The sequence below is a fragment of the Hippoglossus stenolepis genome, chromosome 3, assembly GCF_022539355.2.
Source record: "Hippoglossus stenolepis isolate QCI-W04-F060 chromosome 3, HSTE1.2, whole genome shotgun sequence".
Lineage (NCBI taxonomy): Eukaryota > Metazoa > Chordata > Actinopteri > Pleuronectiformes > Pleuronectidae > Hippoglossus > Hippoglossus stenolepis.
The window spans coordinates 11,829,585-11,855,132 of record NC_061485.1 but is presented as its reverse complement, the minus strand read 5'-3'; the positions used below and the strand labels follow the sequence as shown (position 1 = coordinate 11,855,132).

The 25,548-nt window shown below is 41.5% G+C and overlaps 3 protein-coding genes across 6 annotated transcripts in view; 2 read left to right on the top strand and 1 right to left on the bottom strand.

Annotated features, from left to right (window-relative positions):
- Positions 1–1,834: 1,834 nt before the first annotated feature.
- On the top strand, positions 1,835–5,802 carry akr7a3 (aldo-keto reductase family 7, member A3 (aflatoxin aldehyde reductase)). The gene is made up of 7 exons (XM_035152623.2): positions 1,835–2,259; positions 3,122–3,309; positions 3,470–3,574; positions 3,752–3,848; positions 4,396–4,495; positions 4,625–4,754; positions 5,474–5,802. Exons 1-7 carry the CDS (start codon positions 1,968–1,970, stop codon positions 5,633–5,635), a joined length of 1,074 nt encoding a protein of 357 aa, XP_035008514.1. The 5' UTR covers positions 1,835–1,967; the 3' UTR covers positions 5,636–5,802.
- Positions 5,803–5,809: 7 nt separating this feature from the next.
- mrto4 (MRT4 homolog, ribosome maturation factor) lies at positions 5,810–8,488 on the bottom strand. Its single transcript, XM_035152624.2, has 8 exons — positions 8,369–8,488; positions 7,802–7,860; positions 7,584–7,687; positions 7,104–7,185; positions 6,933–7,000; positions 6,700–6,851; positions 6,533–6,609; positions 5,810–6,440 (listed from the first exon to the last, which is right to left on the bottom strand). The coding sequence occupies exons 1-8, from the start codon at positions 8,394–8,396 to the stop codon at positions 6,282–6,284; spliced, it is 729 nt and encodes a 242-aa protein (XP_035008515.2). The 5' UTR covers positions 8,397–8,488; the 3' UTR covers positions 5,810–6,281.
- A 1,873-nt stretch (positions 8,489–10,361) lies between these two features.
- The window catches only part of iffo2b (intermediate filament family orphan 2b), a 28,817-nt gene continuing 13,630 nt past the window's right edge, over positions 10,362–25,548 (top strand). Inside the window, exon 1 of one of the 4 annotated variants that reach the window (XM_035151298.2) lies at positions 10,362–11,473. In XM_035151298.2, the coding sequence (XP_035007189.1) occupies positions 10,995–11,473 (479 nt within the window). In that variant the 5' untranslated portion in view covers positions 10,362–10,994. The remainder of the gene's footprint in view (positions 11,474–25,548) is intronic. The other 3 variants (XM_035151300.2, XM_035151299.2, XM_035151301.2) reach the window with 3 other exon arrangements.

The following is a 25,548-nucleotide window of genomic DNA, read 5'->3' as shown; positions in this document are numbered from 1 at the left end:
CTCACCTATCTGCTCTCTGCAGATGTTGGATTTACAGGGCAAAGACTCGCGGCGGCTGCTGCACGTGCCTGCCTCCCTCCATTGACTTGGTAATGATGGAAGGGGGGGGTTTGAGGAGGACACCAAGAGTGGCCTCTATTATTCAAAGCTTCTGAAACTCACTTGAGACATTCCACAGTCTGCAAAGTGCACTGACAAACTGACAGAGTTTTCATTTTAACATTTTAAAAATATATCATTTTACGCAACCTAGATAAAAACGCAGGATAAGGTTTCATCATGGTATTCAACTACACACTCAACTAGACATTTCTTATGTGATGATAAGAAGCCATGGTAAGTTTATTTGGCTCAGTGAGCAAGTAATGAGGAAAAGACGATTAAAAGCTGTGCACTGGACTATTTCTGCGCGCCCTGACGCACAGAGGTCTGCGCGTAGTCGGATGTTCCAACTGCTCCTGGTAGGTGTGGGACCATCTAGAAGTGATGTAAAAATGGCCAGAGGATGTTTGTGGTGGAAGCAGGGGGTGCAAGGGTCTGAAGCAGCTACACGGTCACTCTGCAGGGCAAACAGCTGATGGTGCGGTCAAAGGGTCAGCCGCCTGCACCCGCTACCGCTGCTCCTCGAAACAAAGCGTTCATTGCTGCTCATGTTGTGTGTTCGTGACCTCGGAGAGTCCCGGGTCACCGCCGTCCGTGCACCCTGCGAGGGTGGAGGCGAAACGGCACGTTGTTTGAATTAGACCAGGGCCTCTCAGACACAAGATGTGCTGCTGCCTGTTGGGATGTAGATCTACTTTCACTGCAACAAGTTCAGTGAGTTATGCAGTGATCACGTTTCTTTGTTTGTTGATTTCTTTGCCGTAAAACACACAGACTATCCATGACTGTCAACCTGTTGGGAGGCGCCGGAGTAAAGATCTACTGGGGCCAACATTTTATAAAGTTAATGCGATATATTGACCTGGTTATTAAGCATTATACACATTGGGTTCATTGACCGTGAAGGCACAGGTATAGTTGTCTCTTTGTTAGACATTGTTAGTTTGCATCTTTTTTTGTGCTTATGTATGCATTTCATTCTATGTAACTGTACTGTATGTTATACACCTGAGTGTCAAATTTTCATATTTCCTAAAATTGGTGCCAATTATTCTTAGTTGTTTCATTTGTATTTGGCTGACAAATTACATATCATACTAAGTTTATTAGATTGTTAATAGTTTGCATTTGTTTATGTGTGTGTCTTGAACAACTTCCCCTTGCAAAAATACTCAAAATTAAGTTTGTAACGTAATAAAAATAAACATCTGCATGGCTGAGCTCTTTGAAAAATAAACTACTGCAGTGGTTTCTTTTCTCATGTCACTCTACTCATAGTATTTGCACTATTTCTATAGTTTTTGCACATTTGTGTCATCTGCACATCACAATATGTGCTTATGTTTACGTACACACAGTTTTTCTTCTTTACTCGTGCAATCATCTTGTGCCACTGCACTTTACTTTATAACATTTCTATACAAACCACTACAGTTTTTTTATTATATTGCCTTTGCCTTTAGCCTCTATTTGCCTGTGGATCAATAAAGTTGTATCTTATCTTTGCTGGAGGCAGGAGAGACTTTGGTATTGTTAGCATGATTAGTCAAATGCAGGGATTTGCTGGCACCTTGTGGTTATAAAGGAGAAGTGCACTGTCAACGTGCTAGGCCTTTGACAAGTTACCTACACATGATGAAACGAAGAGACTTGTGTAAACATTAACACGTGGGTCTAAACAAAACCGGAAGTAGTTAGAGATTATGAACTTTGCTCAGGCTCAGCAACAACAGAGATGAGAAAACCCGTTAACCATCAGATTTTACTGCGCGTGTTGCGTTTTGAAGTGGTTCGGTAACTTTACGACGCTCCCTGATCAACCTCCTCCTCCACGACCTTTGCCCTCGCGTCGCTCGCTCGGGATCATGAGGGGAAGAATATCCGGAGGAGCGCGACAGATCGGACAGATCCTCCTTATCAGAGACTCTCCGTTACTTTCGCTGAGGTTCGTGTCTGGAAGGAACATGGCGACTCAAGCGAAGCGGCCCGTGTCCTTACTGGGGACGATGGCGTTCGGCGGCCGAGCTGACGCCGAGCAGAGCCTGGAGATGGTGCAGAGGTTCCTGGGCAGAGGACACAAACATGTGGACACAGCCTTCATGTACATGGACGGGAAGTCTGAGGCGGTCATAGGCGGCATGAAGCTCCCAGACACAGGTAGACCCCCGGCTCTCTCCCTAAGGTGTCCCCTAAAAACCCTACCTGCCGATTGGAGGAGGGCTGGAGTTATGGGAACACGAAGTGACCCCTCTGACCAAAGGCTCATATTAACTATCACTGTGTTACTGTTTTAATCACCATGGCAATTCACTGGTAACTATCTGAGTTATGGATTGTAATCATTAAGCATATTTTGTTTTGTTTTGTTTTGTTTTGTTTGTTTGTTTTCTATTAATTTCATTTTTTTACCCAAAATTTGTTACTAAAAGGCAACTGAGACCTAAAAATAAACATAATAGCTGCTTATATTGTTGCTTTTCATATTCTATTTCTGTATATTTTTACACGTGTATATGGATTTCTTACAATTTCATTGTAACTAAGTATGATGACAGTAAAGATCTTTGAATCTGTGGAGGAGCCATGAAAATCAAAAAATGTACGTCAATGGTGCAGATTTCTAACAACATATTAAAATAAATAATATTTTGTGCAAAGAAAAAACAAGAAAATGTAGATTAATTGGTTAAAGAGTTAAATTGCTGCCAGCAAACATATTAGATTTTGTCATTATTACACCCTTGCTCCATAAGCCGTTAACTTACTCCAGATATTAGTGTTGCACTCAAGTGAACTCACACAGAAAAAACTCATAGAGCAATAAAACTCTTATGACATGGTCGGTGTTCAGTGCATCACCTTGAAGATTATGCATGCTGTCAGGGTTTGTGTTCAAACTACCACTATTCTGGTGATGTTCTGATAACAGTTTTATGCTTGTATTGAAGAAGCAATACATCTGTTTTCTGTGATGAACTTTGAAATACATAATGTTTTATTTATTGTCTCTGTGTCACAGTAAGCATCGCGACCAAGGCCAACCCCTGGGACGGGAAGACGCTGAAGCCAGAGAGTGTGCGCTCCCAGCTGGAAACCTCCCTTCAGAGGCTGCAGGCCGCCTGTGTGGACCTCTTCTACCTCCATGCCCCGGACCACCAAAACCCCATCCAGGACACTCTGAGGGCCTGTGATGAGCTCCACAAAGAGGTACAGAGACCGGAGACCTGGTCTTCTATGAGAAACATCTTTGTCTGCTGTGTATAAATTGTAAAATCAGTTGATGATGCTTTACCTTTCATGTTGCAACACTATCGTTTACTCCACATGAATTCATTACATGTGACTCAATGTTATAAATTACCCTCAGGGAAAATTCAAGGAGTTTGGCCTGTCGAACTATGCATCATGGGAAGTGGCTGAAATCGTGACCATCTGCAGACACAACAACTGGATCCAGCCCACTGTTTATCAGGTATTGTGGCACTTCTGAAAAGGACACTGCAGTAATATCTCCCATCAGTTGTGTCACCTTAGAGTAAATCAGCTGTTAATATACTGTATGTCACGTTGCATCCCTCAATGCGAGAAGCTGTGTAAATGTTCCGTTAATTTATTTGCATTCTAACGGAGACACTCATCCACTTCACAGGGGATGTACAACGCCACAACAAGACTAGTGGAGACCGAGTTGCTGCCGTGCCTGAGACACTACGGAATGAGATTCTACGCGTACAATCCTCTGGCAGGTGCTGTTTATCTCTTTCTCCCTGTGATGCAACTAACAGACACATTTTCTTTTATTCAGAAGAAAATGCCCATGTGTTGCCCATGTCTCCTCTCGTGCTTCGCCACGTTTTAAGGTCACAATACACTTGTTATGCATACAAACATTTTATATTCAACTCAGTATGAATTCCAATTACGGTCGTAACCTCTGAACTGCATTTGGGTCAGACTTTGTGTTTGTCCAGTAGTTTGGTTTGTATTGGAAAAACTAGTGATGGCCGCACTTTGTTTTTAGCACGAATTAATAAATGTTAGCATAGCATGCTAACACAATGAATGGTGGCCATGACATTAGCATTGACTTTAGCTTAAAGCACAATTGTTCTTGGCTAAGCACACTGCTAAAGCAAACATTTTTTACAGAGTAGATGTTGGACCAAAGTCTTGTTGTCCTCAAAATGTAGCATGGAAATCCTTGGTTTTGTTCGAGTGACAGCTCTGACTACATAATTACAAGTATCCCAGATAATGTAAACTTGAACTCTGACATTGTCCCTCCTGGACCAGGTGGCCTTCTGACAGGGAAGTATCATTACGAGGACAAAGACGGCTCCCAGCCTTCAGGACGATTCTTCGGTAACAACTGGGCTGCAGCGTATAGAGACAGGTAAACAACCTGCAGTTTGTTTTTGAGATTCTTAAACAAGCCACATCATTCGTGTTCCGAAGTCTTTAGTTTCCACATCAGTGTGTTGGTAACGCAGACTGTAACAGTGACTGTCTTCTTCTGTGTAAGATACTGGAAGGAAAGCCATTTCCAGGCCATCGGCTTGGTTCTAAAGACGTTGGAGTCAGTGTACGGCTCAGAAAAACCCACCCCGACGTCTGCTGCTATGCGCTGGATGTACCACCACTCCCAACTAAAGGTAACTTAAGCTACTGAGACTTGATTTAGTTCTGAGAGTTGTTCATATTGGGGAGATTATAATATACAGCAAATTATCAAATTTCAAATCATAATTGTTAGTAATTTCATATTAAGGTATCTTACTCTTAATAAAGTTAAATTTTTGTATGCAATTACTGAATAGGTCCTGTACTGACATTCTATTCAGACTGATAAGCCAAGATTCTCAACAGGCCATCGCTCACATTGAAAACATGACAGGAACTTAACTGGACCTAAACATGTTATCAGTTTTATGACTTTCCATTATTCAAACACATTTTTTCAATAGTGCATTAATAGCCAGCGATCTAGCATATAACTTAATCATTAAATGCATGATTCCCCATATTGAACATTAGCCTTTGTACCATACTTTATTACATCATAAGGATTTTAAGCCCTGTTGTAGTTTTTGGTCATATGTTAGTTGATTTGTATTTAATTTCCAGCAAATCCTTTAGAAATAGTCAATACTTAAGCGTATGTGGATAAATGCAATTTCCCACATTTTGTTTAATAAAACCTTTCAAGTTATGGCTTGTGCTAAAATTCAACTCTTACCATCTAAAAGTATCTGGTCAGTTATTGTGTATCTATCTTCAAAACTACAGAGTCAAATACTGAATTGGTGGTTTGCTGGAAAATGCTGTGTGCCACCTTGAAATGAAACATATCTCCTATCACCTGTGGTTACAGGGGGATCTTGGAGATGGAGTCATCATTGGCATGTCAAGCATGGAGCAACTCCTGCAGAACCTGGATGCTGCCGAGGAGGGTCCTCTGGATGAGAGAGTGGTTGCTGCTTTCGATGAAGCCTGGAATCTCGTAGCCCACGAGTGTCCAAAGTACTTCAGATGAAGACCCTCTTCTCACCACAGAGCCAAAATCTCCCAATCTAACTCATTTACAGAAAATAGATCTGCAAGAGACCCGATGATCGCAGATACTGATCGCAAGCTCTAATTTCTTTTTACTGAATCAATCAGAAACCAACATGTGTTAATGTCACTACTAATGTATAAATGACAATAGTTTTTCAGGGAGAAATAACCTTTTCTTGAGTCTGCCTTAATTAAACTGTTACATAAAAAAGAAAATAAAATTTCTTACATCAAAAAAACGTTTTTCTTCCACATAAAATGCATCAAATGAGTTGGCCTAACATATTAAACAGTGTTTGTTTTAGCTGAATGACAAAGTACTTGAATGCAATGCAAGACATGTTGCCAGTATGTTTCCAAATCTTGACATCAAGTGGCATCCAGATAATTTGGTTGTTTAGTCTTGACTCCAGTGATGAGTATCTCCTGAACAACCATTCAGCCCGGAGCTTGAATTCAAGGTGATGGAGAGAAGTTCATGTTTGGGGTAAATGAAGGAAATAGGACAAAGACTAGAGTCCACACACAGCACAGGCTGTCCGGGTGAATGGTTTCAACATCAAAGTCCTTTTGGTGCTGAGATTGGCAAAAAACATGTGCAGATCCCTGCTGATGCAGACATTTTATTTTGCATCAATACCATCTTCTTCATCGTCGTCATCATCCTCATTCTCCTGCACAGACTCTTCCTCACCAGCAAAGTTCTGAAGCTCGCCTGTTTCTGAGATCCACATACATTTGATCTGTACTTTGAATTCTGCCATTTCGATGCCGAAGAGTTTCTGTGGAAAAGAATAGGAGCCAGGTTGAGCTTTCAGTCAAATGTAACTTGAAACACTGGATGTGTTCTTTAGTTTGACGGTCAGGGACTCACCAGAATGCGAGCCTGCTCAGGTGTGAGCACATCTCCCTCCTTACAGACCGCATGGTCCTTCAGCAGTGTCACCACCCCTGGAATTACAGTAGAAGAATATGTCACAGATCCAAAAGATATGAAACACTGACTGTTTCATCTTTGCACTCAAATATTGTTTATCTTGCCTTTCTTGAGAGCGGTGGGGAGTCCTAATTGCCTCAGCTGGGGCTCCATCGAGTGAGGAAACTTCTCCAGGGGTCCCTCATCCAGAGTTAGGTCCATCTGTGCCGGGTTGCCTGCTCGCGCAAAATCCATCTCTTTGAAATGACTGAAATACCTAATCAAGAAAGAACGTCAATCAGCAAATTTATGATTAATGTTTATCACAGCAACCGTTGGTCTGTGAAGCGATACTTACTCTTGTACCTCATCCTTTGTCTTATTCGTGAATAATACACCAACTTCTCCTCGTAGGTACCTGCTGACCTACAGATGATCAAGAGCAATACAAAGTCAAGCATATGCAACAGATAAGAGCGGCTGTCGTGGTATTTTATGACTTGAAACCACTCTGAAAGATCTCACGCACCTTGTGCAAATTATCTTTGTATTCATCTGTTACTCCTTTACCCAAGGCCACCATTATGACTTTGTTTTTGCCGAAGAAGAATCTGTGATGGAGAGAAGAGTTAAATCATTTCCTGTGGCACCTGTTCAAGGGATACTCCTGTTAGGTGTTGAGCGTTAATGTAGTTGGGAGGTTTGCAGAAGACAAGAAAAAAAGCAAAGGAAGCCAATATAGCTTAACTTGAAGTCTAATATTGGATCCTCACTGACTTGAAACTCCTTCAAACTCCACGTACCCAGCTTCAAACACAAGCTGTTTAATAAGAATTTGGAATTCCAAGATGATCCTGAAGAAACCATCTTTAAAAAGCTCCCCCAACAAAAACAAGACATCACACCACCGGTTTCAAACCATGACACAGATGACTGATCTCTGTGTGTAAAATTAGGAGAGCACCTCTTGAAATGAAAAACCAACAGGCTGGTTAATGTGCCATTTTACCTGCTGTGTTTCCATGCTGTCCTGACGTCTTTCAGCTTGTTATTCCTCATGTTGGCCACAGAGAAGATGAACAAGTGGCTGTAGGTGTCCACACATTTTCGTACCTACAACCACAAACAGGAGCATAGTTCAGTGTGAATCGTGTTAACAGCTTGAGCAAACTCCTCATAGCACAACATGAACATAGCTGACATGAGAGCAGAGCAGAAAACACTCACCTCCTCGATGAGTTTCTGTTTTAACTCTAGCCCCTTCTTGGCTGTCTTCGTTAATGAAACTGAGAGAGAGAGAATAAATAAGGAACAATAAGTTAGCAATAACTTTTTAGATTGGCAACTTAAGTGGAAAGTTATGTTAATTTACTAATACTTTTTTGTGGTTGTGAGATGGTGTTAGACATCCTGATTAAAGCCTTAACATTTTAAGAAACCTACTTTCAGATGTGTGGAGACTTTTACTTAATTCATGAGTAAAAAAGGGAGATTTAGCGACTTCGATCAAACTCAAGACTACATCAGAACTCGTCTGGATAATAAACATTAAACCTGGATTTGTCAACCCTGAACCAGATAAAACACGGTTTCCGATCAGGGAAGGGTGTGAATCAGGAGTTAGCTTCAGTGTGGCGTGTAACTCCACTGCCATTTCCCTCGTAAGCTAAGCTAACGTTAGCTTGTTCCTCGCTTTCATTGGTTTTCTGTTGTTGCTGTTACACAGCAAAACCAGTTAACTTGGTTTCCCACTAAATGTGCGGGTCCGTGTGATAGTCTGACATGTTTTCTTACTTTTCTTGTCTCTCTTTGACTTCGGCATGGTTTCTTCTCACGATGGCAGCGCAGCAGACGCACACGTGAAGTAAAAGGACCCCAAGTGTTTCTGTTCGACGAAGCTGACCGAGAGGTGCCTAAGTCAAAATAAAATAAAATAAATAAATAAGGAGTTTTAAGGAGGCTGATTATTTGTGATACAGAGATAAAACACTCTGGACGGTGATAGTTGTCATTTTAAAAGCAACACAATCTTTTAAGTGTGGACATAGCCTCAGAAATAAATGCAAAGAATGAAAGGGATGAACAGAGAAATATGCAAACCAACGATAGAGATGGAAAAACAGTCAAGAATTAGGGTATATTTGAATTTTTATTTCAATATTGGTTTTGAATTTACTGAATTTGCTCTGCCAACATGAGCCAAAACAGTAATATAATATTTAAATATATAAATACAGTTTATTGTTGTTGTTGTTGTTGTTGTTGCTGTTGTTGTTGTTGTTATGAGCAACATATTTGTTTGTGTATTTCCTGCTTCTACTCATTTGTTTTACATGTGTCATCTGTCTGAAGTAAGAGGTATGACCCACCAGAGGTCTCCTGAGCCAAAGCAATAACTTGCATGTGGCTCAACGAGAAACAGATTGACAAAGATCTGTGTGCAGGTGAAGTAAGGTCCTTGGCTGCGTGTAGACATTTGAGCCTCTTGTTCTAGTTTATGTAACGTTGGAAAGTCGCAGATTCATTCAGCTGCACATGAATGTTTTTGTCTACTTGGTTAGTAAGTGCAGTTGCCAGTTCTGCCCTGTGAGTGACTTTATAGTCAACATGTCAAAGACTGTCCTTAAGTGGCATCAGGAGAGTTATAACTTCCCTGCTTCTTATAACAAAGCTTTGTAAAAAAGAGATGCAAAACATTCTACACAATATATCTGCACACAGTCTAGTGCCATAACCATCCCAGTGCAAGTATTCTCACAATGTAGTAAAGTAAATGAGATAGGTTAAGACTTTAGTGATCATTAGGGGGGGGAAAGAACACACGTAACAGCTCTATAGTTTCAAACTGATGAGTTAAAAGTGAATAAAGGACAGAGTCAAGAAAAGAAGAAATATTAATAAAAAGTAATAATAGTAAATTAATGAACCAAAAGTATTACGTTATTTAAAGTACATGTGCTTTCATTTATATGCAAAAAGTTTTACCAGAATAGGCAAATGCAGTATTTCTGAATTTGTATGTCTACACAAGGCAGCGTGTATTCATGTATCTATGTAAAATATAGGCTGTTAGTTATAATATAATACAAGGAAGTGGGATTTTATTTCTTTGAAGTAATATGCAGTGCACCTATGGCAAGACAGGACAAAACAGGACAAGTCAAGACAAGACCGGGCAAGACCAGATAAGATAAGATAAGATAAGATAAGATAAGACAATTCTCGTTACAGATCCTGCTCGAAAGTTACAATAACAAAGAATAACATAATAGGATAACAAATTGTGAAGTAGGTTTTGAAAATATCAACTGTAATGAGAAGAAAGACAGGACCTGAGCCTGAATATGTAAAAAACACAAATAAGATAAGTTAAAAACGAGAAAATATAAAAGAATAAAACAGGAATAGAAAAAGTAGTATTGGAAATGACAAATGAAAAGTAAAAAGTAAAGTATATACACACATATAGGCTATATAACTGTAAATCTTTAATAATGGACTGGAGGACAATAAATTGTAAGTAAATAGAAAAGTGTAATCATATAGTTCGTCCCTGAAAAATATTATTATTATTGAATATGTAGTTATTATCATTGCAGGGGAAAATTCTTCATCACTTTAAAATGACAGGCCTCAAGACAATGTGCAAAAACAAAATGAACTGGAGAGGCTTTGCTGTTGTTGCAGTTTATTTGATCCTATTAATCAGGCTTGTGTTGATGTCTTCAGCCGGGATGCGATGCCTCCCATAAGGGGTGAGCGAGGGTGAGGAACAGGGGGAGGAGAGAAGTGGGAGGGGCCGGTGGCGCACAGGGCCGAGTTTAGCACTTTGCAACATGATCCGCGCACAGCAGCGAGAGGCCGGGCTCTGCGGTCCTGCCACCTGCCGCCCCAGCGCACCACATGGAGGAGACTGAGCCCCAGTGAGCCGGGAACGAGCAGGAAAAGAAGGTGGAACCTTTTAACTCGCTATATGAACTCCTCACACAGCGACCCGCGGACACAGAGATGAGGCTGACGGACACAAGTGCCGGTGCCTCCGCCTCCTACTACTGCGGTCTGCGTCAAAGCTCTCGCTGCTCCAGGAGATGATGCCCTCGGTGTCTCCTGAAGGACTCCCCGGGTTTATCGCTTGCTTTTGAGCACCCTCTCTGGGACGACGAGGAGGAGGAGGAGGTGGTGGCGGTTTCCATGTTAATATCTCGGGGTAAACATCCAGCAGGGTCAGTGATGGCCACCCCGTCTCCAGCCGCGCAGTTCGCCCCAGCATCTGCATTGTAAGGAGAAACTGGGAAGGAGGATTATGCACAGATAAAAAAAAACACAACAACAGGTTTTTTTTGTTGCGTCTAAACCAGACAGAGCCCACACTTTGGATTACAGGGTTTTGTTGTTGTTGTTGTTGTTGTTTTTAGCCAGCATGAACTCGCTTTATTTCTCCGACTCCCCGCCCGGTCCCGTGTGCAACGTCCCGGGAGCCGGGTCGGGCGCGGCGACCAGCGCCCTGCGTAATGACCTGGGCTCCAACATCCATGTGCTCAAAACCCTCAACCTGCGATTCCGATGCTTCCTCGCCAAAGTCCACGAGCTGGAGCGGAGGAACAAGCTGCTGGAGGGCCAGCTCCAGCAAGCCCTGCAGAGGACGAAGTACCGGCACCTCTACACCCGGGAGGTCGCGGTGCAGACGGACGGCCCCGAGTCGCGGCTGCCGGGAACCATCTGGAGCTACACCCACGTCCGGAGGCAAGGGGAGCGCGTCGAGACCGTGCACGGGCCCGGGGTGTCGTGGACGCACCCGGACGGAGTTGGGGTCCAGATAGACACCATCACCCCAGAACTCAGGGCTCTGTACAACGTGCTGGCCAAAGTCAAGAGGGAGAGAGACGAGTACAGGAGAAGGTGAGTGAAGTACCCCTATGTGAAGTATGTTGTTGTACATGTATGCAGTCCCCCGACAAAGTTGGAGTTTGTTTTCATTGTAGCACAATACGCTTCAGGCTTACATACACACATCCTGATGAATGTGAGCAGGAATCACTTGAAGTGGTGTAACAAGGATTTAGGGTCCTGAAAAAGTGAAGTGTCACCCTCCATTCGTTTTTGTCAATGGGCTGTGGGCCCCTATTATCACTGCCCTCACTTCAGATGCACAGAAAGAGAATGAAACTCAGATACAACATTTCACTGTACAGAATACCTTTAAGTCATTAAATCCTCTTTATATTCAGAAGTTCAATGGTTGAAATGTTCAATGTATCTGTGGTATAGTTTATCAGCCAAGATGTTGTTGTACATCATTACATTATATTACATGTCATTTATCTGACGCTTTTATCCAAAGCGACTTACAATTAGTGCATTCAACATCCATGAGCGACCATTTAGGGGTTCAGCGTCTTGCCCAAGGACACCACGGCATGGGCTGGGATTCGAGCTTCCAACCTTCTGGTTGGAGGTCAACTGCTCTAAATCGGAATACATAAACAACGCTGCTTTTAAAGACAAACAGTCCACACGCAGGGAATAGTTCACATTATGGATGAAACCATTACTAGATTAAGTCAGAAACTACTTTCATTTTATCTTTAAGTCTTTCATTAGTCGTTAAGTCATTTTAAACAACATTCCCAGGTTCAAGCTTCTTTATTGTGATGAATATATGTTTCATATCAGTGTAAGTAGAATGTAATTGGGTTTAGAACTGTTTGTTGGACAAAACAAGACATTTGAAGTTGTCCCCTTTTGGCTCTGGGAAACCATGATCGTAAACAGTGATTCAGCAGAGGCTATGTGTTTTAAAACGACATCACATGAGATGTACTATGAGTCAGTAGATAAACAGGAGCATGGAGCTATTTTCATCTCCCCATCACTTTGTGACCTATAACTCGTCAGTGAACCTTTTACTTCCCCCTGGTTGTGATTGGCCGATGTCTCGTTTGGCAGTACAGTGGAGAGATGACAAGCATCACAGTGAAAGTGTCATGAAGGTAGTGTTTCACATGAACGATGTGAGATTGGCTTCTCAGCATTCACACAAAGACTTTAGTTGTGACCTGAACCGATCCTGTTCTTTCACACACTTATTTGAGGAAATTCCTTGGTATGCTTCATTGTTCCGCTCCCTTAGTCATATCAGCTTCGCTTCCTTGAGGACCCACTGCAGCCTCCCTGGCTGACCCATGCACGTCACTGCTGGCCGGCTTGGCTTGGCTACTGGAGGGAGACATGCCTGCTTCTGTTTGATATCATGATTCAAGCAGATAGGCATTTTAACAGGCCTCTGTCTGCTCGGTGAGGTCGGCTATGACGGCGGCTGATTTCCCTGCGAGAACACTGACTCAGTGACACAGAATGTGTGCACTCTCCCACCCCTTTGGGAAACTGGATATCCTGTCTAGTCATTCCCTGTAACCGGCATATCCTTTTTTGTGCATTTCTGCTGGAGAGGATGAACAGCAGAGGCTGGGACGGCAGCCAAAATTTAAAAACTGCTGCAGCTCGGGTCAAAAATCTGGATCCCCTTTAGAAAAAGCAGGAGCTCTTGACTTTCTAAGTAATCGAAACAGCCACATCATTTGCTTTTTAATCAGGGATTTGGTTAGAAGAAGATATCACTTCCCTTTAAACAATCACTATTTAAACATATATCATGCCTCCAAATAGAGGTTGTTCAGTTGTCTGTAAATAATATAACAGGAGTTCTGTACTTGTTTTCACTACGTATACTTTATAGCTACTGTAGATGTTATATTTACCTTTTCCCTAAATGACACTCCCAGTATCAGACATGTTCTTCATGGTGTATTTACATGCACAGAGCTGTGGAATACAACACATTCCTGGCCTCTTTTCATTGACCAATATTCATGGTAATCAATCTCTCTCCCTGCCTCGTTCCATCCCAGCTCTGAGCTCAGGAGCTACATCACCCAGTTGTTTTCTCTGTGAGTCCCAGTCTAAATCCTCTTTACTACAGTCACGTTTCAGCATTCAATCCCCGAGCCCCATCCCGCCTCGCCGCCCCTGTTCGGTGCCCTTTGTGTTCGGCCATTCCTTCGTCCTTCCCTCCGCTCCTCTACAACCCCCGCCCTCGCTCCTCTCCGTGTCATACAGACTGCTTTGTAAGGCATCCTCAATCCCGATGGAGGGCCCCCCACCCTCCCCGTGCTCCCACACCGCCCTGGTGATTTATTAAAGCTTTACTAGTGCAGACACACACAAGGAGATGGACGACCAGCCGGTCCAATTCTGATCCGGCCACTTTCATGAATAATATGAAACACGCAGAGGTTTCATTTCTGAGTCTGAGGCAAAATGGCGTGACTTGTCAGATGTGGTACTTTGTAACACTGCCGCCTATAAAGTTGTATTCTGAAGTCAGGCCTTGAACACACATAAATGTTCCTGGGTAATGGAAAGAAAATAGTCCCAAGGACTATATCGACAAATTGAGACGATACAGTTGTATTCATAAAACATCTGGAGCCAGAGTCATAAAGTTGTTCCCCAGGACAAAACCCCAAGATGGTAACATTTTAAACCCGACATTTTCTCCTAGAAAAACATACAATTACTATTCACTCTTAACTTATTGTTCTAAGATAATTATGCTTGTGCACATACGCACATCATATGTTATAGTCATTTCAAATATAAGACTATATAGTGTCAGACTACCCAGTTTAAAAACAAACGGAACTAAACAGCAGTTTAAAATTATACAAGGAATTATTATACTATGTATGAAATACGTACTTTTTAAAATTTTTAAATCTGAATTTTGACAATTCAAATGATAGTATTATGTTTACAACAAAACATAACTCACTAAAACCGGTAACCTTCACTGGTTACGGTGGCTGCCCGCATCCGTTTCAAAACATTAGTACTTGAGTACCGTGCTGCGAACGGATCGGGTCCAGTCTACATCCAGGACATGGTCAAACGTTACACCCCAGCCCGTTCACTCCGCTCTGCTTCGGCCAATCGGCTTGTTGCTCCCTCACTGCGAGCTAAACACTCATCAAAATCACGACTGTTTGCTGTCCTGGCTCCTAAATGGTGGAATGATCTCCCCATTGACATCCGGACATCAGAAAGTTTACACATCTTCCGCCGCAAACTAAAAACACACCACTTCCGACTATACCTTAAATAACATTTTTAAAACTAACAATTTAGTAGCACTTACTTATAGCACTTTGTAGTTTTGCTCTTTTGAAGAAATTGTACTTTCTCTATTCTTGTTGTTCTGGGTTTGTACCCTCATGGTTGAATGCACTTATTGTAAGTCGCTTTGGATAAAAGCGTCAGCTAAATGAAATGTAATGTAATGTAAAAAAAATGCATAGGATTTTATTCAATCAAGTTTCATTTTGGAGCAAAAGAGCAACATTTAAGAAAATACTTAATTATTCGGAACCTTTTGCTTTAGATGAAAGTTTTTTTATTCGTATTCTCATATGATTTTATATTGTGTGTTGTAGTGTTTTGATTTGTTTTGTATTTGGGGTGTGTTGTGTTTTTTGTCAGACAGATCCAGACTGAATCAGACTGTCTCAAATAGTAGAAATCAGGATCTTGTGTGCTGTTTTTTTCTGGGCAGAAAGGTTTAGTGATATAAACTATGTACTTAATCAGCTGCTCACATTATACAAGTAGAGAACAATATGATTCTTTCAAAGTTGCTGGGTTTATTTGTTGCACTCTGAAAGCTCTTTAACCGATTTGATTCACATTCTTAACTTATTACTCTGATGTGTTCATGCTTTGCTTGTTCTGCCGAGTCCTTCACATGCAAACATTAAGTATGCACAGTTCACATACAGTTGTCTGAGGAGAGGCTTCATAAATTAGACAACCAGCGTATATGAACAACCACTTAGTGCCTCGGTGGCTTGACTGCGAGGTTACATACCTCTCACACTGACAAACGACCGTGCAAAGGATGATGGGTCAAGGTCAATGCCACTATCCTGTTTTCATCCCGCTGTCTTGCGTCAATGTGAAATGTATCACTAGTGGGGTCAATGAGTCTCTACCGGAAATTGCCACCAGATTGCAGCAGGGCTTGAGCGGCTGCGAAAACAGCGACTGACACTGACGAACCATATTTGACAGTCGTCAGCTCGCTGTATTTTAAAGAGGAACGGAGACTGTGACAGCTACACCTCTATGTGGCCAAGAAGGCAAATTGCCCATTTGTATACCATTTGCATGTTCTAACATTTACATGTCTTACTTATGGTGCAGAGATATCACAGACAACTTCATCCATTATGCATATTAGTGCACATACAGACACGTCAGGGCTAAAATACAGCAGATGAACTTGACAGCAGTTCATTGTCAATTTAAACTGATATCACAGTGGTTTGCATGGATATCGATTGCACAGTAAGAAGACATGCAGAGAGCAGTATAATGGCTGTATTATACAATATTTTTAGGTGCAGTGCTCACTGTAGTGTTTTACTCATTGATGAATGTGAAAGGACACGTCTCTATTAGCTCTACATCGGCTGAGATCTGAGTCCATTACTGGCCTCTTTTAACTGGTTGTTTATCCCGTCACTGAACAGAGGTAAAACAACTGTCCTGCTGCAGCTGAATGTCAGTGCAAATGTAGGACGTGTAGTGAACCAGTACAGCCTCCGGGCCTCCATGTTCATAATACACAAGTAATTCACATACACTGCTGAATTTAGCCGTCTGCGGGTCAATGCAATGCACAGACTTTATTCTGAGGCTTTATCTCACTTCATGTGCTTAAAGGAGGTGATAGGCCGAATTGAGACCCACTTTGAAAGGGACGTAATAAATAACTACCTAATTAAATGGTGAAGTAAAATGTTAATCCAGAGCTGAAGGCTCAACCATCATATTTCCCTCCATGAAGTGCACCGTGCCTCACCAATGAGCTCTTCAGCTTCTGCCTGTCTGTCATTGCTGCTGACCTGCCCCCTGTATAATCCAGGCCGTCTATTTGGGAGAGGGATTTTCTCTAAGCCGTCACCTAGCAGCGCCGAGGCTCCAACGACAGCCAGCGCTGCACCACATCCTGGCACGCAGCCGCTGCTCTGCGCTGGGGCCTCTCGAAGTGGAAGACTTCCTGCTGCTGAGATACAGTGAGAGATACAGAGAGAGAGCTCAGTTCACTAAGACCATTCAGCTCCCGATTAGAGTTTATTATGTTTCTCTCTCACTCCCCCTTCCTGTCTGTGTGCTGCTCTTCTCATGAGGTCACAACCTTTTTTGTACTTTCCCAGGCAAATAGCATCAGTAGTATTATTCAGGTCATTTTCATTATTTAAGACCAAGTGTGTTTTGTAGATTTTCAGTCCATATGAGCCTTTCACAGTGTTCATTATTCTATTATACTGAATAAACAATGCAGAAAAGATGTGCATTTATGTTTATATTTCATGGAAAAAAAGGGGAAATCTGCGATTCAGTATCTTGACACTTGGGCATGCAGACTGGAGGAGCCGGGGATCAAACCAGCGACCTTCTGGTTCATCGACGACCCGCTAGTCCACAGCACTAATGTATTTTTAATACAGTTTATGGTTGAATTGTAAAATATTAAGCCTAAATTGCATTTCTTTGTCATAAGAGTTTGATAACGACATCTCAGGAATCATTGAGATTTGATCGGTATCAGTATCAGGATTTTTAACGACCAAACATCGGTATCTGGATCGGCCCCCATGACACCATTGCAAACTTGGATTGTCCTCAGTGATTAAATTATTCCTGCCATAAGTGTTTGAGTAAATACCGGATACTATCTCACAGTTGTATGTACTAAAGCAGTGGTATGAGGGTCAGAGGTCACGAAATAAATCGTAAGAATCATGAAATAATTATTGACCTTGGAACAGGGAGGGAAGCACATTCCTGCAACACAAAATGTTCTGGATTCCCTCAACATTTTTCTTGTGAAATATTTAAGCTTGAGACACATGCTTCTTGGGATGAGCTGTACTGAGTAGAAGTCTCAAACAACACACGATTTAGTGCTGTTTGTGTCACGTTTGCCTAAAACTACATGGACCAGCACTTTTAGGACATTACCAAGCATTTTGTAAATCTGAAAGCAGATATTTGTGACATGTTTTTAAAAGGATCTTTAGCTGATACAAACTGGATTGGAACTGATGCATTGGTTTTGGTATTTTTTGTGGGATTTGTTGACGATAATAAAAAATAAAGAACAATGCCAGGCCAAAATAATCAAGACAAGAAAAAGCCAACAACTGTGTTAAATTTAGAAATTGCTTTAAACCTGGATAACACCATTGTGTGTGCTCTGTTGTAACTTTGCTCTCTCAGCGCTTGTGTCCGTAGCTGCGGCTGTAGTTGATTATTCATGGGTATCGATATGGCTGAGAGCAGTGGTGCGTTGCCATATTTAAAAGTGCAGGAATGCACCTGTCTCTCGAAAGCATTGACTGCACAGTGAGAGCTGCACAGGAGGTTTGGTTGGTGGACTGTTTTGGAAAAGCACAGCTTCGCCTTGCAGCAGCTGTGGCCGGAGGCGAAGCTGCACATGTACAGTTTGTCAGGTGAATGTTCCTGCTTGGGATATAATCATCAGACCTTATTTTATTTACAGCTAATAAATTTAACACGAGTCTTAACGTCTCTGCTCAGACCTGCTCTGGTTGAAAAGCTATTGCACCTTTTCTAAAGGCCTGGATGTGCTGACACAGCATGCAGACTTAATAGCCTCTGTATTTCAAAAGCGTATTATTCCAGTGGAAATGTTGGTTGGTTGCGTGACACCTTTGAAAACAAACACGCACACACACCCACATAAACACACACACACACACATTAAATCTGCCTCTGCGCTCTTGCATGCTCAACATAAAACTAAACCAGATGTGTTTCTCCCCTGAGTCGTCTGCAAATCTTGAGGAGATAACGTCTGTAAATCTCCTGTGGACTTGTTTTCATAACAGCAGGAAAAACATAGTTATCACGGTAAATGAACATTCTGTGATCAAAATGTGAACAAAAACAAGACCTTTCTATTACGACCCATAACACTGACAGATCTCTATAGTGCAAAGGCTAACAGGCTATTTTTGTTTTCTGATAGTGTAAAGCATAGATTTTATATAAAGATGGACCACATGACATTTTCCCAAAAGTCAAGCCAAAGCGTCTCAATCGCCTCGATCGCCTCCTGATCATAAACCCTACCTCCTCCATGTTAGTGGGTGGGACATGGACCAAACTAAAAAGTCATAGTACTCGTCATATATTTTTTCGCGCAAAGATGGTTTCTGGCATTTAAGGTAGTTCTTATCGCACTGATGTTTGTTCAAGTCTTTATTTTTCAGATACGTTTTTGTTTGATGCTTTAAAACTGGGTTAAACATCATAAGTGACAGCTGAGACTGACTCGCGACTGGTCGACGGGACCTTTCTCTCGAGCCTCATACCCTGATCACTACTGTGCAGACTCTGGCTCCAAATGCACCAAGATGGCGGCGTGCATATCTGGTATGTTTTGGCATCATTTCTGGATAGTGGGAGTCTGCGTCGTCCATCTTTATATACAGTCTATGGTGTAAAGGCAATGGTGTGCGTAAACACTAAAACTCAATAGCTTCAACTTTCAAGTTGAGAAATATGCAGATGATGTTATTACATATTCTTGTCACTTATATGGCCAAAGTTCTACAGAACAAAATACACTGAAGAATAATAAGTAGCCTCACAGTAACACATAGAGTATTTCACATCCGGACAATATGTTCATATTTGGCACACAGCACATCTCAAGCAAAAGAAAGTTTGCTGGTTGTTAAATAATACAGAGGAATTAATGAAAGCTTACCGTGCATAAATGTTGATTCTTTAAAGTTGTTGGCACTGGAACTCTTGCATGGTAGCAGATGACATCACTAATGGTTGGAGATGAGAAACACTCTGTAAAACACTTTAGAAGAAAAAGATGCCGTCCTTTTATTAAAAGACAATCAATAGAAAATAACTGTCCATTGTAAACATGCATTGGTGCGTTATTAAACTGTCTCTTAGACTTGGTCTTTCCCTCAGGTAGTTTTATTTGATTCAACATGATTGACGGAAACATGTTGTGGTCGAGAAGCCAGATTTCACGCGAATAGAGCGGTTTTACTTTTGTATTCACTCCCGGGGGTTCATCCCACAGGTGTGTGTACCCAGTGGCACAAAAGATATTTGTCTAGTGGCGATGTCTCATGGCTCTATTATGTCTCACATAATTTGTCTGCCCACACCCTGGCATGTGAGGATTTGTGCCAGAAGTGAACATCCTCATCTTCTTTTCTTCTGTTATCTGTCAATCCCGTAGTGCAGCTCCACCCTAGCATGGCCTGGGCATGCGTGTCGCTGTTTGTGCTTGATACATGTGAGTCATTTCACAAATCCGTGTCATCTGTTAAGCGGAGCATCCAGCTCAAAGCCCCTCATTATGGGATTGTAAAGACTGTTTTCACAAGTCAGGTCTTTATTCTTTTTGTGCAGTTATGTATCTGGTACTTGAACTGTGTGTTACATAAATAGCCAGGAGCCCATATTATGACGGAGCTATAACTTTCACCGCAGCAAAGGGAAATCAGTGTGAACACAATAACACAGCAGCACAGCACTGAGCCCTGTGAGGTGGGTGGGGTCGCTTTGATTTCTAGATGGAAACTGCAGGCAAAACTGATTTTCTGTCACAGTGCTCTGTCACCCTCCTCTCCGCCCTCACTGCTGCAGAGAGCACTAATAAGAGTCCTGCTTCCTGTGTGTGAAGTTCAACACCTCATTAAATAGTGCATGTGATGAAATGGCACTTTCCAGGTGCTTATCAGTAATTTAGTAAATCAGTAATAAACTCGTGTTGTCTGAAACTCCTTTGGACATTCTCTGCCAGCGAAGACATTCAGCTGCCAGTTGTTATAAAAACAATCAAACTATTAATTTTGGGTTTGTTTCAAGGGAGCAGCAGCTGAACATGTCCCGGCAGCGATTTAACGGTTTGAAGCACCGTTGCCATTACAAACAATTGCATTGAAAGCAATTACTCATTTTAATTTTCACGGTGCTTTTAGGTCATACCTATTAGTTGGTGTATGTCACCCCTTCAAAAAAAAAAAAACGTCTGGCGCTAACCTGACAGCAGAATCCGTCAGGGCAGAGAAAAGAGGGCTGGGACAGGCTTTGGGAGTTAAGCAATTAGAGAATGCAAGTGCAGTTTGCGCACAGTGCAAACAAGTCAAGCTCACACCCATATTGTGGGGGAAAGTCATTGTGGCAATGTTGCTGGGCCAGATCAACCCTGAGGATTTGACATGTTACAACAGTGGCTCCAAATTATCAGTACATCAGTATGAAGGGAGGCTCCATTGGTCGTGTACCAAACCTTCTTTTCAGCGGGATGCTTTGATCAGTGGTAATGAGTTTGTTATGGTCTCAACTTGTTCTAAACTATGACAGAAACACAATTTGTGCCCAGGCTGTATTTTTCTTTTATTGTTGCCCGGTTGTGTTGTATCTAGTCCTTGTTGTTGCTCTGCCTCAACTTGCTTCTCAATGTCTGTTGAAATCCCCCAAAAAATGTTTTGTCATGCAAGGATTCTCCAGTAGATTATATGTAATGTTTAGTTTTGTCTGGGAATGATTCACGAAGATATAAATGATAAACAAAGCTTATAGAAGCTTAGTGCTTGTTTGAGTGCTGAGACATAAGCTGCTGCAGCATGAACTTATAAATAAAGATATAATATAATAAAGAAGTCAGGTTTAAGACACAGAACATTCATTCAAACTGATTACATTTCCCAAATCCTACAACCCACCATCCTCAGTTATAGTGTTATTTTATCCAGTCTGAACATGCGCTATTAATATTGTATTTTAATGTCCAACCCTCATGGATTGTGAAGACACCAGAAAGTTGCAATATAAGCGGTTATTTTATTACTTTTTATAAAACTAAATATTGTGCCCTTTCTTCCAAGCTTGGCAAATAAAATCTCTTCGGAAAAATAGTTCCCTTCATGAAGAAGAAGTTTCTAGTAAATTATACTATTCTGCTGGAAATGTAATAGCTCGTCTATTACAGCGTCATTAAACGTTCCTGTCAAATCATTACAAAATATCTTGTTACCGAGATGATTATTGCCTAAAGCTCTTCCGTCATTATCCATCATTTTCCTAGTTCACATTACAAAGAAAAAAATATATATATTATACATCCATGCATACATACAGTGCATATACTGCATAAACATATTTCAGATACCTACAATATTCCCATAAATAAATATCTATTTGAATAATAATAATAATAATAATAATAGGTTTAAGAAAAGGGAAATGTACTATTTATTACACATAAATTCCATCTAATCTGATGTTTTTGTTAGCGGTTAACTATATTTCAAAAATATATACACATATATACACAACCATTTATATCTACTGACCTTCAGCCTACAGTACCCGTCAAAACAAGATTTAGAGCAGTAAATAAATACTAGCACTGTCCCCTACATTACTGACTGGCAATGTTTGGTTGCTCCCTGAGGACCAATGATAGTGATGGCTTGGGAAAATGTCTGTGGTTACTTAGCAACACGGACAGTCCTCCAGATCAGCCCATAGTGGTGTCTGTGTCCTGTCTGGGTCGGGGGGGTCTACACTTAAGACTGACCATGCTCTCTGCACACACCATGTGCACAGTTCACAGCATGGAGGGAACCCAGAATGAAGACTCATGGACAGAAGATGGTTTGAGAAGATGGTGGAGAAATTACATGAGCTTTGACCTTGGCATGTTGATTTATCAGCAGAGGCCTTCGGGCAGCCAGATGCTGCCTGGGCTGCTTTGGCTGGTTTATTAGCAGGCTGCACATGTCTCACTGTGGAGTCTAGGGAGGCTATAGATTACACACAGCATCATGACATTCAATCAATGACCTACTACAGTCACCCTCCCATCCCCCCCCTTTTTTTTCCTCCCAGCAAAGCGTCACATTACTCACAATTTCACATCTCAGTGCAACAGACGCTCCCTCTCATCGCGTTCATCTTATCCAGCCAAGATTACTGGAAGAATCTGAGCTGAAAGTTAATCCTCACGTGCACCTTTTTATTGCACGGAGACGATGGGGAATGTTGGTGTCATGGTGAAGACATTATACAGAAACGCCTATAGAGAGGCAGGCGAGGAATCATGTGCGCTCTGGACTCTCTGACGTGATTTATCACGGCTGTCAGTGGCCTCATTTCATATGAGCAGCTGAGTAGTGTTTGTCCTGCATGTAGCCAGATGTATTGATCCTCTAATTGGTTATCATGTAACACTTCCTGTATTACTATTGCCTGCTCTCGTGACAATTCATTATAATGTTGCTATTAAAATCTTTTAAGCTTTTAGAGTTGGACTTGCAGAGGTTTGTTTTAAGAGAGACGCGACAATTTGTGTCTCAGTGAAAATGTAATGATTGTTATTAAAACATCCAGGGGAGGAAGGTTTGCCACTAATTAGAGTGAGGTATGATTATTGGTGTGATTTGATAATATCTTTACAAAACAATATTGGTATAATTTGTACCGAATTACTATGCAAAGATCTCCTAACTCTTTTGATATTTTGCCAAACATTTCTACATACTTAGATGCCTAAATAGTTATATTGCTTTTTAACAACCTTATATTCAAAAAAACTTAGCATTTTGATACAATCAATAAAAATGGTTGGAAATATTTATGAAAATTTGATCCAAACTGAATGGTAGAAAAACATCAGGTAAACTAGAATGTCACTCAGTAGAGCCCGTACCTCTGCCAAGGCCCATAACAGTTCCCGTATGAAACTCATAATAACATTCCCCTAAACATGCCTGATCAAGATGCATCAATTATTCTCTTAGAAATAAATAAATAAATACATTTAAAAAACTCAATGTTAAAGAAAGTGAAAATTAAATTCCTGGATCTGCCCCCTGATGCGGATCAGCACCAACCTTTTTAGAGTTCCTGAGTTATCCGTCAAGTAGTTTTTGTGTAATCTTGCTTCCTAAAAAACGTACATGTATTCAAGAGTTAATCTACTCTAATACATAGGATCAGTTTTTAAGCTTGTAATTTAGATGTCTGATCACTCAGGAATTCTAATCCCTGACACTTTCCAGAGAATCATATCGTTTGAAGAGGGTGTTGTCTGACTGACTGGATTATGACCAACAGAGGATTTATGGAAACATGCACTACCACACCTCAATGTTTTCCCTGAACTCTTTTTAGGTGTTTGCAGCCTGTGCGTGTAAGATCTTTTAAATCTGAATATCCAATAAACATTTTAATTACCAAAGTAATTATTAAAACATGTCTTTGTTGCCTCCAAGGCTCCTGTCATTATTTTGATTCTGGCAGACATAAATCATTGAAAGGTATTAATCATTAAAGGAAAATAAAAAAGGAAATAAAAAAAATCGAGCACGATTTCTCTGCAGCGGTGGGAAAACACTGAGGCAGGTCGCAGACAAGCGTAACTCCCAGGCATACCGCACAAGGCAGGGAGTGTTAGCTGGCAAGTGCTGCAGGAATGTTATTGTTCATCAGAGAGAAATTGTATGAGAAAATGTCTGTTTGATGTCACACACTTTTGGTTCTTCCCTCAGAGTCACTGTCCAGGTGCTGTTTGTTCACACATCACAAAACACAAAGTCGCACCATTAAATAGAATCTTTTTACATTTCTCTATTTTCTTCTGTGCTTGTGCAGATAACGATGTTTTGCTGCCTGAAGAAAACAATTTCCTGATGTTCATTATTAGATTGGTAGAGTGCAATAGTTCCATGATGACTCATTCTTTAAAAGGCATTTAATTTTCTCAATGAAACACTAATTAACTCAACTTGGGAATGATTCAAATTTGGAAACCACTTAATCCATTTCTGCATTTTCCGTTGTCATTGTAAGCTGAGTTAACATGTGTGATAAACCAGAGTTTCTGAATAATCGGAGCAGGAATGAGGAGGGTAAGTCTGGCAGTAAACAGTCGTCTGTGAGTTGACACAGGCTCCAACCCTCCTGCCGTCGCTGTCCTTGTAAGGAGACTCCGGGTGTGTTCGTTTGACTGAGTCAGGCTCAAGGTTCAGCAAAACCAGAAGCAGAGAAGGCCAGATTGAATACCTCCGCCGCGGCCGCGGTGTCGTCTTTGTTTGGATTAGCCGTTTTAATCTGCATGCTTGAAAACAAGGCAACGATTTTCCATTTGCCTTTTACGGGCGGCTGAGTTGTAACTGCCTCAAAACAACGTGGAAGCAGACTTCAACGACTCCATTACCTCTGATAGATCACATAAATAGTCTTGACATATGGTCGACAGAGAGAGGCTTCCCCTCCATCAGCAGGTCGATTTAATCACGTCGTCCCTGTTATCGCTCCTTAAAGAAAAAGTTGTTCAGGAAGTGACAACAGCAGCGATGCAGATGCTGTGACAAACCAATTTGTGTCTGCGGAGGATGTGATGCAGTTGTGAACTGCGATGACCTCAGCCGAGTTCCTGCGGCAGACAGTCGGAGTGTTGTGGACCCCGTGAAGCAGCAGTGCCAGCGTTTTTTAGAACAAGGCTTCAATCACAGTGCGAGCTGGCACGCCCCTCCGAGGAATACTTCTCCCTAATTAGACAGTGTACATTCAGTGGGTCCTGAAAGGAAACAAGCTGAGTTTTGTTGAGAAAGTGAATTTCCAGTGACGCACGTTGTGATACCAGAGTGACTTGTGTCGGTGTTTGTGTTTCTCCATGGTGTCGAAGCTATGTTGGTGAGCTAACGCCCCAGTCCGTCCTGGTTATCGGATGTCAGCTTTTTCCCTTATAGGCCATATAGGCCCATGGTCAGGCATGTGCAACTTACACCAGTATATATACATTTTCCCACTGGAAACCTAATATCTCAAACACGCAGCACGTAAGCACA

Excerpts from the sequence above, each read along its gene's own strand:
- akr7a3 (XM_035152623.2), top strand. The coding sequence starts at position 1,968 with ATGAGGGGAAGAATATCCGGAGGAGCGCGACAGATCGGACAGATCCTC. Across the intron at positions 3,310-3,469 it reads GTGATGAGCTCCACAAAGAG|GGAAAATTCAAGGAGTTTGG; the intron begins GTACAGAGACCG and ends AATTACCCTCAG. Across the intron at positions 3,575-3,751 it reads TCCAGCCCACTGTTTATCAG|GGGATGTACAACGCCACAAC; the intron begins GTATTGTGGCAC and ends TCCACTTCACAG.
- mrto4 (XM_035152624.2), bottom strand. The coding sequence starts at position 8,396 with ATGCCGAAGTCAAAGAGAGACAAGAAAA. Across the intron at positions 7,861-8,368 it reads GTCAAAGAGAGACAAGAAAA|TTTCATTAACGAAGACAGCC; the intron begins GTAAGAAAACAT and ends TCTCTCTCTCAG. Across the intron at positions 6,610-6,699 it reads CCCCACCGCTCTCAAGAAAG|GGGTGGTGACACTGCTGAAG; the intron begins GCAAGATAAACA and ends CTGTAATTCCAG.